The following is a 17078-nucleotide window of genomic DNA, read 5'->3' as shown; positions in this document are numbered from 1 at the left end:
TCAGAGAAGTTCCTCTCGAATTCCTCTGTTTCCTGCTGCTTCAGGAACAGATCTTCTCCTCTCCCATCAAAGCCTCCTTGGTTTCCTCCATGTCCATGTTCCAGAGGGTTAACCTGGAAGCACTGAGGTTCACCTAAAGTCTGTAGGTCCCATCTGATGGCTGGAGGAGGTACAGCACTTGGTTGGGTAGTCCACTGTGCTGATGGATGATGTCCAGACTGCAGGAGAAGATGACCACAAGTAGGCTCGGGCCAAACACAGATGAGAAGAAAATGGTCCAAGTCCTCAGCAGAAACCTCACAAATACATGAGGACAGTCCCCTCCCTGTCCCTGCTCCTGGGGATGCAGCCCAGGACACCTTTGGTTTCTGAGCTTCCCATCAACCAACACCCCCAAACCCTTCTCCTCAGGGCTGGCCTCCATCCATCCTCTGCCCAGCCTGTCTTGGTGCTGCTCATTCACCATCCACAGGCAAACTGATAACAAATTAACCCCACGTGGACAAAGCTGGACCACAAGACGGACAAGAACATACACAAGAGTTATCACAGTTCCCTCCACGTGCAGCAAGACCCCAACCCCCCGATGTCCAACCATTTACCCCTGGAGCAGACAAAGAAACCTTCTCCTCACGGTTCTCTTCAGAGCACTCTTCACCTCCTGGTTCCTCAGGCTGTAGATGAAGGGGTTCAGCATGGGGGTCACCACAGCATAGAAGACTGAAACGATTTTGTCCCTGCCCAGGGAGTGGCTGGAGCTGGGCTGCAGGTACGTGAAGAAGAGGGTCCCATAGAAGATGGTGACGACCACCAGGTGGGACCCGCAGGTCTCAAAAGCTCTGTGCCTGCCCGACACAGAGCCCATCCTCAGGATGGTGAAGAGGATGTGGCCGTAGGAGACGAGGATGATGGAGACAGTGGCCACCCCGTTGAAGCCCCCCAAAACAAACACCAGCACTTGGCTGAGGCGAGTGTCAGAGCAGGCCAGCTTGAGCAGAGGTGGCCCGTCACAGAAGAAGTGGTCAAGCACGCGGTGGCCACAGAAGGACATTTGCAGGGCAAAGCCCACGTGCAGAGAGGAATTGACAAACCCAACCACGTAGGACCCAGCCAGGAGGGAAGCACAGAGCTGCCGGGACACGAGCAGGGGGTAGCGCAGGGGGTGGCAGATGGCCAGGGAGCGGTCGTAGGCCATCACGGCCAGGAGGTAACACTCCACAACTGCAAAAGCCACGTAGAAATGGAGCTGTAGGAAGCAGCCCACGTAAGAAATAGTCCTCCTGCCTGAGGAGAGGGTCAGCAGCAGCTCGGGGGTTACCACTGAGGAGTAGCACAGGTCCAAGAAGGACAAGTTGCCCAGAAAGAAGTACATGGGGGTGTGGAGCTGGGAGTCCAGCAGAACCACAGCAATGATGCCCAGGTTTCCCACCATGGTCAGGATGTAGATGAGCATGAAAAGCACAAAGAGGGGAACTTGCAGGTCGGGGTGGTCTGTGAACCCCTCGAGAACAAATTCTGTCACCACAGTCCAGTTCTCCTGAGCCATCAGGAGACCCCCTGCCCCGAGGCAGGGAGCTGATTTCCCGGAGACCACTTGTGATGACTCAACCTCTTGCTTAATTAATTAAGGTTTTCTGTCCTGTGCTCTGTAGACAGAGACATTTTCTACTGAAATGCTGCTGCCAGAGCCCCTGGCCTGATGCTCAGGGGGTCCACAAGCACCTGCACCCACCTCTCCTGACTGCTTCTGCCCCTCAAGCTCCTCAACCAAGCTTTGACCACATCTTCTGCCTTCACATGCTGATCTCAAGGAAAGAAGGATGAACCCGACAGAGCTGTCCCTTGGACATCCCCAAGGTTCCCACCAGCTGCATCATTTCCACCTGGCCACAGCATTCACCACATCACAGGAGGAGCAGCTCACAGGCAGTGACATTTCTTCTGACCAACCCCAGAGCAACCTCAGCCTTCACTCTTCAGGTCCATCATGTCCCAGAGACCCTTTTTACCACCCCAGGCAGCTCAGGCTTTGAACTGGGTGCTCAGGAACAAAACCGAGGTGGTTTTGCTTTCCAAACCAGAAGTGATTACTGCCAAAACCAGTGGGGAACAAACTGCATCTCAACAACTGCTTCAGCCACCCCGGAGAAGGTCCAGCCCTTCTTCAGCCTGAACTGCTGCCGTGCCTGTTGTTATTTGCTCCAAGTTCGTTCAAAGACCCACCAGAACCAGCACCTTTTCGTGGCTGAGGGGAAGGAGCAGAGCAGCAATGCCCAAAACCAGATCATTCCCTCCTGGAAACCCCTGGGAAGTGTCTCTGCTCAGCTCAGAAACAGGCCCAAACCACCAGCAGGTCCCCCAGCAGGGCCGTGCCTGGGGACAGGGGAGACACAGCAGATGCACCCAAGGTTTCTCCTGCACATGGACAGGGCTGTTCCAGTCAGTCTCTCACCAGCAGGCAGGGATGTGTTTGCCAGGAGAAACACCCACTTTCTGGCTCTTGTGGCAGCCACAGCTGCATCTCCTCAGCTTTGGCTCTGACCAGAGCTTCCTCACCTGCCTGCACCAACCACCACGGACTTCAGGATAAACCCTCATTTCCCACCTTCTCCCTTGCTTGATACATCAGAGCTTGAGGAAAAGAAATTCATTCCGAGTCTCCTCTTCCATTCTACCTGGGGTTGGAGGTCTGTGTCTCCCAGAGGTTCCTGTCTTCACTATTTATTCCTTCCCAGCTAAGGTGGTTGGGTGAAGCTGCCAACAGCCCCGTTGGGCACATCACCCCACCCCAATCCCTCTCATTTTTTTTCTCCCCTTCAGCCATAATTGGCAATTCCCCCAGTGATTTCGAGAGTTGGAAGCCTGGAGCTATTGCCTCCTTCACCCTGGGGATGGGTTGTCTTCTGGGAGCCAGAACACACCCAGCTCAGAAAGTGCTGCCAGGTTCTTGAGAAGCAGCATCTCCTGGAAACACCATCTCAGCGTCCTGTAGCTCTGGGAACACCCAAGCTGGAAAGAGTTTCCCAGTCTTTACTGAGCCTTGAAAATCTTAAGGAATTCTCTCCTTGTTGCAGAAAGAACATGTTGGCAGCCAACTGAAGACCCTCATTCTAGAGACAAATTAGGGAATGGAAGAGAACTGCAAGAGTAGAGATTTAGATGTTAGGAAGAAATTCTTTGCTGTGAGGGTGGTGAGAGCCTGGCCCAGGTTGCCCAGGGAAGCTGTGGCTGCCCCATCCCTGGCAGTGTTGAAGGGCAGGTTGGATGGGGCTTGGAGCAACCTGGGCTGGTGGGAGGTGTCCCTGCCCATGCAGGGTGGTCCTACATGACCTTTGAGGTCCCTTCCCACCCAAACCACTCCATGATAATGTCAAATCCACGCTTCCCTCACCAACAAGGGTGTCTCCCATGGTACCAAGCAGGGACATGGGCTGGATGGAGAGAGGCTGCCCAAGGAAGAAGCAGAGGTTGGGCTGTTGGGTGCAGAGGGTGAGGGGGGTGGGTTGTGCTGGGTCTGGAGGCTTCCTTCAGCTCCTGCTCTTTTCTAGGGACCTCAAGTGGAAACCCAGACACAACTGGGGGCTCTTTCTAGCAGCACATACCAAAACGCGGCAGCACAACTGGTGAGTGGTTGGAGTGAAATCTGGTCCAAGAGCAAAACTCTTTGTTGGTTGGGGTTTTTTTTTTATATAATTTCACTACTTTTCTTCTTCCTTTCCGACATCTGGCGATGGGAGGAAACCAGACACAGAGTCAGTTTGTCCTCTTGGGCATCACGGACAATCCGTGCCTGCAGGTCCTGCTCTTTGAGTTGTTTCTACTGATTTACATTGTCTGTTTGGTGGGGAACGTTGGGCTGATGGTCTTGGTTTGGACAGTTCCCAGTCTCCACACCCCCATGTACTTCTTCCTCGCCCATTTTTCCTTCATGGACGCCTGCTACTCCACAGTCATCTCCCCCAGGATGCTGATGGACCTGCTGATGGAGGACAAAACGATCTCCTTTGCTGGCTGTGTGGTTCAGTTCCATGGCTTTGCCTTCTTTGTGACTTCCGAGTGTCACCTCCTGGCCGCCATGGCCCACGACCACCACGTCGCCATCTGCAAACCCCTCCTCTACGTGAGGATCATCTCCAGCCGTGTCTGCTGGCAGCTGGTGGCATGGTCCTACTTCATAGCCTTCCTCAGCGCCCTGGTCTTCACTGCCTGCACCTTTGGAGGTTCCTTCTGTGGACACAACCACATCGACCACTTCTTCTGCGACGCCACCCCCGTGCTAAGGCTCGTATGTTCCGACACCCGCCTCAGCCAGCTGGTCATCTTCATCTTCGTGGGCTTCAATGGTCTGAGCACAGTTGGAATCATCTTGCTCTCCTACATCCGCATCCTCCACACGGTCCTGACCATGAGTTCGGCACAGAGCAGGTCCAGAGCCTTCAACACCTGCACCTCCCACTTGACGGTCGTTTCGTTGTTCTACGGGACGTTGTTCTACATGTACCTCCAACCTGCCTCCAGCCACGGCAGCCAGGACAAGGTGGCCTCCATCCTCTACACCGTGGTCACCCCCATGCTCAACCCCTTCATCTACAGCCTGAGGAACAAAGAGGTGAAGAGGGCTCTGGTGAAGCTGAGGAGAAGGATCTCAAACCGTGGCCAGAATCAAAGAGCTGTAGCAGCTCAGGAGTGAACGTTTTCCCTTCCGGGAGGAAGCCCAAGATGCACTAGAATAATTGGATTTTCCCCTCATCCTCACCTTTTTGTGATGGTTCTTCCACAGCTTCTGGACAACAACAAATCACAGTATTTAGCCTCGACCCCACATGGGACCTTCAAACTCATATTTATTTCACTTGACACTCACCAGCCTGTAGGAAGAAATTACCCTGAATTATTCCAGGCTTCTCTTTCTCACAGGAACCACAAGTAATTGATTTATAAATTGTTTCCTCTGATAAACATGTATTTTTCTTGCAAGATTATTGCCTCTGCTCCTAGACTCCAATAAAATTCCTCATTCTCACCTGTGAGTTATTTATTAGAGTGAAGCTTCTGGGAGGAGGGAGGGAAACAAATGTATTTTTAAAATTTGTTCACCAAAAAAAAAAAAAAGGGCAGGTAAAAGGCTTTAAAAAAATGTGTTTGATTCTGATTTTAAAAGGGGAAAAGCTGGAGGGCATCAGGATCTTGAGGTGGATTTCCAAGGGAGTCCCTCCCCAGGCTGCACATCTGGGGGAACATCTTTCCTGCAAGGAAGAAAGTGTAGGCAACAAAACTGAAAGTACTGGGTGGTTTCCAGGTGTTTCATTTTCCAAATGAAGCTCGTGTCTGGATTCCACAGATGAAAGATGATCCTGAGCAGATCATCTATGGGTGGCTGAGAAAAAAAAAGGTAAAAACCAGCAGTTGTGCAAATTCTGGCTCATTAAAGAAGGGGGGAGATCAAGCGTGGTACAGGGGTGGCCACCACACCAGCCATCAGTCACCTCCACCTGGCAGCAACCTAGGAGAACAAACATCCCGATTTCTGCCCATCCTAACTGATTCTGAAGGACACTTGCTGCTCCTGGTGTGCAGGCTCCTGAGCTGTTGTGACCAGGAGCAATTCTGCCACCCTCAAGCACAGTCCAGCTTGGCTGGGCAGGTTCAGCAGAGGGTCTTCTCCTCCTCACACGCTGGGTTTAGTTGCCCTCACTTGTTGAAGCAGCCAGAACGGATGGAGTTAAATCTAAATATCTTGGTGAGAGCAAGACTTTGGATCTACAGATCCCTGAAAGGGGGCTGGAATGAGGGAGGTTGGTCTCTTCTCTCAAGGAACAAGTGGTAGGACAAGAGGAACCAGCCTCAAGCTGCACCAGGGGAGGCTGAGGTTGGATCTGGGGAACAATTCCTTCCCCCAAAGGGCTGTCAGGGCCTGGCCCAGGCTGCCCAGGGCAGGGGGGGAGTCCCCATCCCTGGGGGGGTTTCCAAGCCCTGGAGATGGTGCTGAGGGACACGGGGCAGGGGTGGCCTGGGCAGGGCTGGGGGAACGGGTGGGACTGGAGGGTCTGAAAGGGCTTTTCCAACCCAAACAATCCCACAATCCTGTGACATCAGATGGTTTCTTGTTTTAAAACCTTTACCACCATTTATTATTCTTCCTTCCAGTTTGTTGGATGTTTTTGCTCAAAGGATCCAGATAGAATCCTAGAACCACAGAGAGTCCAGGTTGGACCTCAAGTGATCATCATGCCCCAGCTTTGGTGGGAAAGGAAGCCTAGATGGGAAATGTGTTATGTGGGGCTTGTTTTCCTTCCACCTTTGCAGAAGAGGGACCTACAAGGTGTAGAGACTCGTGGCAGTAGGACATGAACTTCCCCCATGCCCCCCTAACAGAGGTCCTCTCCATACAAGGTTCTGACAGCTCAAAAAGCAACTTCTTGGCAAGCAGAGCTGGAAATGGGCATCCTTGCCCTGTGCTCCAGCCTGGGGACCAGAACATCTGTAGGTCATTCAAAACCTGGCCCCAAAATTTGAGGTTTCAGACCATGTTCACACAATCTAACCTTCACTATCTCAAAATGAGTCACCAAATCTTTAACTTTAGATCCTTTCAGCCTTTAGACAAGAGAGGATGGATAGCTCAGAGCAGTGCCCAACCCTGGTGAGCTGAAGGCCATTTCTTTCCTGTTCTAAAAGTATTTTGTCCATTCATTTCATTCCATTTCCCCTACTTGTACAGGAAATTTCCCTTTAACAACAGGAGAGAGAAGCCCTGAAATACAACGAGGTCATGAGGTGGGTTTTAAGCCATAAACTGGGAGGTGCTGGTAGTGGTGGAAGAATATTTTGATGGCCCTGTCAAGGAGCCTGGAGCTCAGTGTGTCCGTGAAAAGACCAAGAGGGAGGCAAAAAAAAAAGCCATGTGCAATGAAGTACAAAAGGTGAAGCCAACTGGCTGTGGTGTCTGATGGTTGGCAGAAGCCACCAGTAGGAAGCAAGCAAGGCTTGGAAGTGTCTCCAAACCAAATCACGAAGGATGAACAACAGGGTGGGGGAAACAACAGTCAAGAGAAGTTGTGCCAAAGCTGCTTCCACCTGAGAAAGTCCCTCAGGGCGTTCTTCACCTCCCTGTTCCTGAGGCTGTAGATCAGGGGGTTGAGCAGGGGCACCACCAGGGAGTAAAAGACAGCAAAGACCTTGTCCGTGCTCAGGATGTCACTGGGTCTCGGTCTGAAGTTCAGGGCTAGGATGGACCCATGGAAGATGGTGACTCCAGCCAGGTGAGAGGCGCAAGTGGAGAAGGCTTTGTGCCAGCCCTTAGCTGAGCTGGTCTTTGAGACGCTGGAGAGGATGAAGGAATAGGAGACCAGGACAGCCGAGATGGTCACCATCTCAACTAGCCCTGCCAGGCCAAACACCAGAGACCTGTTGACCCGGGTGTCCGAGCAGGAGAGGGCTAGAACAGGCATGATTTCACAGTAGAAGTGGTCAACCCTGCCTGGCCAGCAGAAAGCCAGGCTGAAGGTGAAGACTGTGTGCACCAAAGAGTGCAGCAGGCCAAGCAGGTAGGACCAGGTCACCAGCAGGACGCAGACCCTGCGGGACATGATGGCTGGGTAGAGCAGGGGTTTGCAGATGGCCACGTAGCGGTCGTAGGCCATGGCAGCCAGCAGGAAGCACTCGGTGGTCCCAAGACCTATGAAAAGAAAAATCTGGGTGGCACAGCCAGCTAGAGAGATGGTTTTCTTCCCCACCAGAAGGTCCATTAAGGTCCTGGGCGCCACCACCGTTGAGTAGCAAGCGTCCAGGAGGGACAAACTGCTGAGGAAAAAGTACATGGGGGAGTGAAGTTGCCTGCTGCTCCTGATGAGAACAACCATGCCCAGGTTGCCCACCAGCGTGGTGAAGTAAATGAGGAAGAACAGGACAAACAATGGTGCTTGGAGGTCTGGGTTGTCCGTCAGCCCCACGAGGGTCAGCTCCAGAACCTGCTTGGTCTGATTCACCTCGACCATCTCCTCCAGCTGGTTGGTGAAGAACCCTGACAACAACAACCATAAAGAAACCAATAAATCCAAGGAGAGACCCAGCACCTCGAGCGACCAACAAACCCCAGCCTGGTTCACCTCCTTGGCAGAGATTTGTTTCACTTTTAAACCAACCTTCATCAAAAGACAGTTTGGCAGGACCTCAGGAATTTGACTTCAGGATTATTTACTCTGCCAATCATTCAGTTTCTTATAGATAGATCTTTTTATCCTGGCACAGAGCATGTTGCTGGGTGACCCTCCCAAGTTCTAACAAGGAAAGAGGCTGAGAGTTTAGGGATTCCTGCAACAAAGTTGTTGTGTCCAGGATGAAGAGACTTCTCCCTGAATTTTAACCAGAAAATAACTTTATATATATACACACATATATAGACACATATATATACACATACATATAATTATACATATATATGTACAGATAGATAAGTAGAAAAATAATATATTCTGATATTTTATCCTAATTTTTTATCACAGAAATCCAGAAAAAAAAATGAAATAGTCCCTTCTGCAAAGAGTCAAAAGCAGCCACAGAAACACACAACTCAAAATAAATCAGTGAAAGAGCCAAGAAAATATTTCTCTTCTCCTTGTATTCCTCCTTCTATTCCTCCTTCTATTCCAGTTCAAATGATCTATAATATCTAATATCATCATAAAGATAACCTAGTAATAATATATAATAATATAAATAATCTAAATATAACCTGTAATTTTAGGAAGCCTTCCCAGTGGAAAGGGGTTTTAAGGATTATTCTTCTTGGAGAGAGGAAAAAGAAAAAATGAAAATCCCCCTGAATCTTCCCTAACTTTTCTTTTTTTATCCTTCCCAACCTGGGCTGGAAGTGGTTTGGAGCCACCACATGGATAAAAGAAACCATGGAAGAAACCAGCTGTTAAGAGAGATCTTTGCCTCTAAAACACCTTCTTCTGTGCCTCCTCCTTCTGAAAAATCACGTCAATGTCAATATATTCCATATATTTAAATACAGGAGTGTATCCTCAGCTTTTAATCCCAGAAATCAGGAAGAAACACAGTCCAGGAGCAGCCACAGAAACACAAACATCCATTTGAAACCAACCAATGAAAGAGCCAAGAACATTTTGGGGGAAATCAACCCACTTCTAGTCCAAGAGGACGGACAATTCCACGCTGCTCATGGGGTTTCTAAATGTCTTTAGTGGAAGGAGGAAAACTTTCCCACCAGGAAAATGCCTGTAAAAACTGGTTTAAATGGTTTAAATTCAGAATGGAAAAAAAATATATCAGACTCATTCCCATGGAAGAAGATCCTGGGATTCACCTGGAGGTCAGAACATATTTCTTGGCACAGGTGAAAAGGTCCAAAACCCAGCAGAAAAACCTGGAGAATCACAAAAATCACCCCAGAACTCCTGGTGTTGCAGAGATAAAGACGTATTATAACTGGTGTTTTCTCTGCAAACTACTCTGACCACCTTCCAGAAAATATCACCGGTTCTAACTGGTCTGATAACCTTCCAGAAAATAAAATCAGAACATAATACAACATGTAAAAGCATAAAACCAATTAAAACTGGAAGAGAGCCTTCAAAAATTATAAACAATGACAATGGAATTATAAAGAATGATAATGGTTACCTCTCAGAGTTATTTACAAACTCTCTCTGGTGTTAGAACCTTCAAAAAACCTCATGATCCGTGGGATTTTCCTTCTCTTGCTCCAACAGGAAGAATCTCTCCTTTTGGTTTTCCTCATAAAGACACAACTGACCTGACCCGCCCAGGGCTCATCTCTGCGGGGTGAAGCCCTTCTCAAGGAATGGTTTGGGTTGGAAAGGACCTTAAAGACCATCCAGTTCCCACCCCCCTGCATGGGCAGGGACACCTCCCACCAGCCCAGGCTGCTCCAAGCCCCATCCAACCTGCCCTTCAACACTGCCAGGGATGGGGCAGCCACAGCTTCCCTGGGCAACCTGGGCCAGGGTCTCACCACCCTCACAGCAAAGAATTTCCTCCTCATGTCCCACCTCAATCTCTCCTCTTCCAGCATCAAACCATCTCCCCTCACTGCCCTCTCTGGTCTCTTCCTTCCCACCAGGAATTCTCCGTCCTGTTCTGCCTGGATATTCCACCTGTCCCCATAAAATTCCATGTGTCACCTTCAAGTTGCAGCTTCCCAGCAGGTCTGGGGGGTCTCTCTCCTCACCAGGCGAGGTCTTGGTGCTCCCTCCTCCCTTGCTCGACTCCAAACCGACCAGGAGGGCTCTGGTGTCTTCTCTGTCCAACCCCCCGGGCTCCTGGCTCTTCATTTCTTCCCTCTAATCCACAGAGATTCCCCAGGAGCTGCTGCTGGGGAGGGGGGAGGAGAAGTCCCCTGGGAGAAATGCTCTTGGGGTCATGGTGCTTGGGCACGGGGAGGGGGGAGAGGGAGCAACGGGGCTGAGAGAGGGGGGGAAGGGGGTGGAAAATTAAATTCATGACATAGAGATTAAAGCATTACATAAAAAATAAAATTAAATTTAATACAAATTAAAATTAAAGTCAATAGAAATAAATAAAATATACAACATACAAATAAAATATAAATGAAATAAAAATAAAATATAAAATAAAACTAAAACTAAAAATATAATTAAAATATAATAGAATTTTTTTTAAATTATTCAGAACATTAAAAATTAAAGCATAAACTAAAAAAAAATTAAAAAAATATTTTAAAATATACCAAAAAGGGGTACAAAAAAGGAATCACTTTTTAAGTATTCAGAAAAATAAAATTAAAAAAATAAAATTAAACTTACATTAAAAATAGAGATGAAAATAATAATAAAAAATTAATAATAAAGATAAAATAAAAAATAAAGACAAAATAAAGACAAAATAAATAAAACTAAAAGATAATAAAAATAAAGACAAAATAAAGACAAAATAAATAAAACTAAAAGATAATAAAAATAAAGACAAAATAAAGACAAAATAAATAAAACTAAAAGATAATAAAAATAAAGACAAAATAAAGACAAAATAAATAAAACTAAAAGATAATAAAAATAAAGACAAAATAAAGACAAAATAAATAAAACTAAAAGATAATAAAAATAAAGACAAAATAAAGACAAAATAAATAAAACTAAAAGATAATAAAAATAAAGACAAAATAAAGACAAAATAAATAAAACTAAAAGATAATAAAAATAAAGACAAAATAAAGACAAAATAAATAAAACTAAAAGATAATAAAAATAAAGACAAAATAAAGACAAAATAAATAAAACTAAAAGATAATAAAAATAAAGACAAAATAAAGACAAAATAAATAAAACTAAAAGATAATAAAAATAAAGACAAAATAAAGACAAAATAAAGACAAAATAAAGACAAAATAAAGACAAAATAAAGACAAAATAAAGACAAAATAAAGACAAAATAAAGACAAAATAAAGACAAAATAAAGACAAAATAAAGACAAAATAAAGACAAAATAAAGACAAAATAAAGACAAAATAAAGACAAAATAAAGACAAAATAAAGACAAAATAAAGACAAAATAAAGACAAAATAAAGACAAAATAAAGACAAAATAAAGACAAAATAAATAAAACTAAAAGATAATAAAAATAAAGACAAAATAAAGACAAAATAAATAAAACTAAAAGATAATAAAAATAAAGACAAAATAAAGACAAAATAAATAAAACTAAAAGATAATAAAAATAAAGACAAAATAAAGACAAAATAAATAAAACTAAAAGATAATAAAAATAAAGACAAAATAAAGACAAAATAAATAAAACTAAAAGATAATAAAAATAAAGACAAAATAAAGACAAAATAAATAAAACTAAAAGATAATAAAAATAAAGACAAAATAAAGACAAAATAAAGACAAAATAAAGACAAAATAAAGACAAAATAAAGACAAAATAAAGACAAAATAAAGACAAAATAAAGACAAAATAAAGACAAAATAAAGACAAAATAAATAAAACTAAAAGATAATAAAAATAAAGACAAAATAAAGACAAAATAAAGACAAAATAAAGACAAAATAAAGACAAAATAAAGACAAAATAAAGACAAAATAAAGACAAAATAAAGACAAAATAAAGACAAAATAAAGACAAAATAAAGACAAAATAAAGACAAAGCAAATGTTAAAAGTTATTTTTAAATTAACAGAGAAAGATAAATCAACGCCAGATAACACATAATTAAAGTGAAAGGAAAGCAGGTGAAGCCCAAAGCAAAGCCAGGCAGCTCTCACAAGCCCGGGGTCTCAGCCCAGCCTGCCCGGCTCCATCTCCCACCCCAGCATCTCCACCATCACCCACGGATCCCCACGCCTGGGGGGCATTTTGGGGTGTGACCCCCGGGGTTTCCTGCAGCACCTGCTCCTGCAGCAGAGCCAGTTACAGACCCAGGGGCTTCTCACCTGGGGCTGATAAGAATTCTCCACCAGGTGGAAAATCTACCTGAGCAAGAACATCGTTCACACCAACTTGCTGGTCACTTACTTGTCTTTTTACCTGAATTTATGACTTGTTTTCACTGCTACCCCAGGGAGACCTTCCAGGTGTCAATATCAACCTCCTTCCTGCAGCTTTGGGCTGGATTATGCAGAAAATCAGTTTCTTATTTGGCTTTGAGGGGCTGGGGAACATCATCAATGGCTCAATGAAGGTCCAAAGGGTCCCTGACCCAACCTGTGGTTAAGGGACTTCTATTGGCACGTGGCCTGAGGAGCAGCTGGAGGAACAGCAAAGCAAAGCTCACGTTGCCCAGAGGTTTCCAGGAAAACGAGCACCAGGACTCACTGGGACATCCAGAAGGGCCAAACGCTTTCCAGTCCATCTGCAGCTTTGCTTGCTGGAGCCAAGTGTTTGGTGAAAAAGTCTTACTGGAGTCCCTGGCTGCAAGGCACCACCTTGAGAAACTGCAGCAAAGGGTGGTTTGATGGAGTTATCACCAGGTCCTATGATGTCCTGTAGTTCTTCAGGTCCATGCCCTTCTCATCTGGTCCTGCAGGCACTGGGTTTCAGAGAAACTCCATAGAAAAAGGGTTTCTGACTCATCCTCTGGGTTCTCCTCTGAACCTCAGAGATTCTGGGGAGACCCTGGCCCAGGTTGCCCAGGGAAGCTGTGGCTGCCCCATCCCTGGCAGTGTTGAAGGGCAGGTTGGATGGGGCTGGGAGCAGCCTGGGCTGGTGGGAGGTGTCCCTGCACGTGGCAAGGAGAACTAGAGGATTTTTGAGGTCACTTCCAACCAAACATGCCAGGAGAAGAGAGATGGAAACCATTGCCCAGGGTAACCCAGGTTTTCGTTGTAGCTGTTGAACGTGAGAGGAACAGGATTGCTCAAAGTTGTGTGGAGGGGCTCAGTGACCATGGATGGTGCATGAGGTTGGGCTTCATCTCGCCCACCTTCAGCTAAGCCTAAGCTGTGGGTCTGATTTGTCAGTCACCTGACCTGTCCTTAGGATTAAAGGCGATAAATTATAAACAATACATCTTCATAGAGGACTCGGGGCAGTTTTGAGTCCCACTCAATACCAGCAGTGAGGAGATGATCTCCTGGTCACCCGCTCCCTCTCCTCACTGCCTCCTCCCAAGCGCTCTCCTGAGGGCAGCCTTCACCTCCCTGTTCCTCAGGCTGTAGATCAAGGGGTTCAACGTGGGGGTCACGACGGTGTAAAACAGCGTGGCCACCTTGTTCCCCTCCAAGGCAAACGTGGAGCTGGGCCTCAGGTACATGAACAAGATTGCCCCGTAGAACATGGTGACCACCAGCAGGTGGGAGGTGCAGGTGGAGAAGGCTTTTCTCCTGCCCTCTGCAGAGCGGATCTTCAGGACGGCGGGGACGATGAAGGCGTAGGAAACGAAGATGACGGTCACGGTGCTGAAACAGTTTATGCTGACCAGAGCAAGGATGACCACCTCATAGGTGCTGGTGTTGGAGCAGGAGAGAGCTAAGAGTGGGGCGATGTCACAGAAGTAGTGGTTGATGACATGGGAGTGGCAGAAGGAGAAGGTGAAGACGAAGGTGGTGTGCGTCGCCGCGTGCACGGCGGCGACGGCGTAGGAACCAGCAACCAACGACCAGCACATCCACCCACCCATGATGGTGGGGTAGAGGAGGGGCTTGCAGATGGCCACGTACCTGTCGTAGGCCATCACGGCCAGCAAGAGGCACTCGGTGACCCCAAAAATGACAAAGCAGCAGAGCTGGGCTGCACACCCCCAGAAGCTGATGGTTTTCTCCTCCGTCAAGATCTGCACCAGCATTTTGGGGAGGATGATGGAGGAGTAGCAGATGTCAACAAAAGCCAAGTGGCTGAGGAAATAGTACATGGGGGTGTGGAGGTGAAGGTCAGTCCTGATTAACACAATGATCCCAGAGTTGCCCAAGAGGGTCACCACGTACACGGCCAGGAAAGCCAAGAAAAGAGGGACCTGGAGGTCCGGGCGAGTGGTCAGTCCCAAGAGAACAAACTCCTGCACATCAGTGTGATTGACAGGTGTCATTCTCTGCGATGTCTTCAACCTGTGGGAGATGGGGAAAGGGGCAGACAATGATTTGGGCAGCTCAGCAGGACCCTCAGCTTCCTTGGTGTCACCAAGGGGAGGCAGAGCCTGTGGAGAGACAAGAGGAGGGGGAAAAAAAAACTGGAAAAGGGGAGATTTAGGTGGGACTTCAGGAAGAAATTCTTTGCTGTGAGGGTGGTGAGACCCTGGCCCAGGTTGCCCAGGGAAGCTGTGGCTGCCCCATCCCTGGCAGTGTTGAAGGGCAGGTTGGATGGGGCTGGGAGCAACCTGGGCTGGTGGGAGGTGTCCCTGCCCATGCAGGGGTGGGACTGGATGGTCTTTAAGGTCCCTCCCAACACAAACCATTCTGTGATTCTGCTGGAGGGTCACAAAACATCAGCTGGGCCCTGGATGGCTTCTGGAAGAGCCAAGCCTCCATCCAGCAGCATCCAAAGGACCCTAAAACCAACACCTCCACACACTGAGGACATTTAACACAGGAGAAGGTCCATTACTCGGGGCATTTCTTACTCACAACCTTTAAAAACAACCAACCAAACCACAAATTAAGCTACTGAACATATTTCATTTTCCCATGAAAAACAACAGGTACGTTTGAAAATAATTGGGGTTTTGAAAAAAACAGTCCCCCTGGCACATCTCAGCTCTTTGTGTTGACCTCCACTGCCCTCTGCAAAGCCCAGCAGAGCCCAAGTCCTCACTTTTCTTTTCCATTGGTACAAAATCTGATTTTCCCACAGAAACAGTCTCAGCATCCCCACGGGAAGTCCTGGTGGCCACCAGGGAAGGAACTGGGGTGCAGAGCTGAGGCCACATGAGCAAGAGCAGGAGGAGCTGAGCGGGGCTGGGAGAGGAGACAACTCGCCCCGTGCTGGGGGTGGTGAGCACCCTCTTGCCTTGGCCATCAGGGCCACCCTTTGCAGTGAGAGTGGCACCTATGAAAGGACTGAACCACCTACATATCCCCTTGGTTTATGCCACCTCAACTTTAAAGCAGTTGAGTCCTCCTCCTACTCAGGATTCCTTCTGCTGCTCCCACTCTTGTTGCTATAACTGAGGTTCTCTTACACCTCTGGTCCTTCCTTTCTTCTATCTCACCACCTCCAAGTGCATGAGACAAAAAGAAAGGGGTGCCTAATTTAGCCCCATGATGTCCCTTGATGTCCCACCACTCAGCAGGTTCAGAGCTGAGGACTGGCCAGAGGAGAAGATGCCCTCACCTTGGACATGAGATCCCCAACAAAACTCAGATCTTCAAGGCAGGTCCATGCAGCTCCTTCAGCCACTGGGATGAGTCTGGATGCTCCTCCAGATGATGACTGAGGCCATAATTAATCCTCAAACTGCTGCTGAGAGCACTTTTTAAAACTCCTTGCAAGCTGCACTGAGGTTGTTGCTGCATCTTCCAGAGGGCAGACAAGCCCCTGAATGTTCAAGTGGTGTTTATACTCGTTTCTGGGACCTTGGAGGAATTCCTGTCCGTGGAGAACAGAAGCTTGACAACAAGCAAAATCCACCTGGAATACAAATTTCCTCATCTCCATGTTCATTAATGGAGACCAGGAACAATCTGCTTTGACTCCCTAGATTGCAGAAGACATCTTTCCCCCTCTCCCGTGCTGGGGAGATGGAGTGGATGAAAAGCCAACATCTCCGTGATTCACCAAAAGCAAATCCCAGCTTTTTTCAGCAGTCCCCCTGCTCAGTTCCTTTCTCAAATGTCTCTTCTCATGCCACATCATCTGGGTTTCTGCAATGAAGATCTTGCTTGCAACCATTTCTGCTGTGATGGTCTCCAAAACCCACCCCAAATGGTGGGCTTTGCCTGCACTGGCTTCAGTAAGACAGTAATTGTCCCCTCAACAAGGTTTTTTTTATGGTTCTTTTTAACTTTTGCTATGAGCCTTGGTGAGGAGAGCAAGGTGATGGCAACCACATCAACTCAAGTCCATGCCAGAGCTGCAGCCTCACCTAAACTCTTCCGAGATCTGCCCACCAGGTCCAAGTGCCATGAAACATCATCTACCATGCTGTGGGGTCTTGATGTGTGGGTTCCGAGAACACTTTCCTGCCTGCTTTCTCCAAGAGATTTAGTTTACAGAGCCCTTGGTCTCTCTGTGTTAGCTTCTCTGGGAGGCTGCATCTTCAGAACCTCCAAGAGGTTCCTCAGAGTCCACTTCTTCTTGCCATTATTAGCAGGAATGATATTGTTGGTCCAGAGGATTGGTTTTTTGGACAGAAAGAATTCAGGGATGTTACAAAACCCCCTCAGAGATGGGCAGCACGAGGGGAAATTCCTCCTTCCAAAGTCCCTCTGTCTTCACCTGGCAGCAAACTCACCAAAGACCTTGGTGATCCCAACTTCCCTAAAGCCCGGAATTTGAGCTCTGGAGACAAGAGGAGCATTTTCTAGTAGTTCCAAGAACAGGAGAAGTATCAACAGCTTGAAATGTGAATTCTGCCAGATGGTGCCTGTATTATTGGGTTTACTCTCTGGTCATTAAGCCTTAGTCACTCTGGGAACT

The 17078-nt window shown here is 47.3% G+C and overlaps 4 protein-coding genes across 4 annotated transcripts; 1 reads left to right on the top strand and 3 right to left on the bottom strand.

Annotated features, from left to right (window-relative positions):
• Window positions 1-598: 598 nt before the first annotated feature.
• LOC127385300 (olfactory receptor 151-like) lies at window positions 599-1546 on the bottom strand. Its single transcript, XM_051620947.1, has one exon. The coding sequence runs from the start codon at window positions 1544-1546 to the stop codon at window positions 599-601; it is 948 nt and encodes a 315-aa protein (XP_051476907.1).
• Window positions 1547-3730: 2184 nt separating this feature from the next.
• LOC127385299 (olfactory receptor 1020-like) lies at window positions 3731-4690 on the top strand. The gene has a single exon (XM_051620946.1). It carries the CDS (start codon window positions 3731-3733, stop codon window positions 4688-4690), a length of 960 nt encoding a protein of 319 aa, XP_051476906.1.
• A 2356-nt stretch (window positions 4691-7046) lies between these two features.
• LOC127385240 (olfactory receptor 1086-like) lies at window positions 7047-8000 on the bottom strand. Its single transcript, XM_051620843.1, has one exon. It carries the CDS (start codon window positions 7995-7997, stop codon window positions 7047-7049), a length of 951 nt encoding a protein of 316 aa, XP_051476803.1. The 5' UTR covers window positions 7998-8000.
• Window positions 8001-13602: 5602 nt separating this feature from the next.
• Window positions 13603-14544, bottom strand: LOC127385242 (olfactory receptor 1044-like). Its single transcript, XM_051620845.1, has one exon. It carries the CDS (start codon window positions 14530-14532, stop codon window positions 13603-13605), a length of 930 nt encoding a protein of 309 aa, XP_051476805.1. The 5' UTR covers window positions 14533-14544.
• Window positions 14545-17078: the final 2534 nt, after the last annotated feature.

The sequence above is a fragment of the Apus apus genome, chromosome 5, assembly GCF_020740795.1.
Source record: "Apus apus isolate bApuApu2 chromosome 5, bApuApu2.pri.cur, whole genome shotgun sequence".
Taxonomy (NCBI): Eukaryota; Metazoa; Chordata; class Aves; order Apodiformes; family Apodidae; genus Apus; species Apus apus.
The sequence above is the reverse complement of the archived record's forward strand: the minus strand, read 5'-3'. Positions and strand labels throughout refer to the sequence as shown.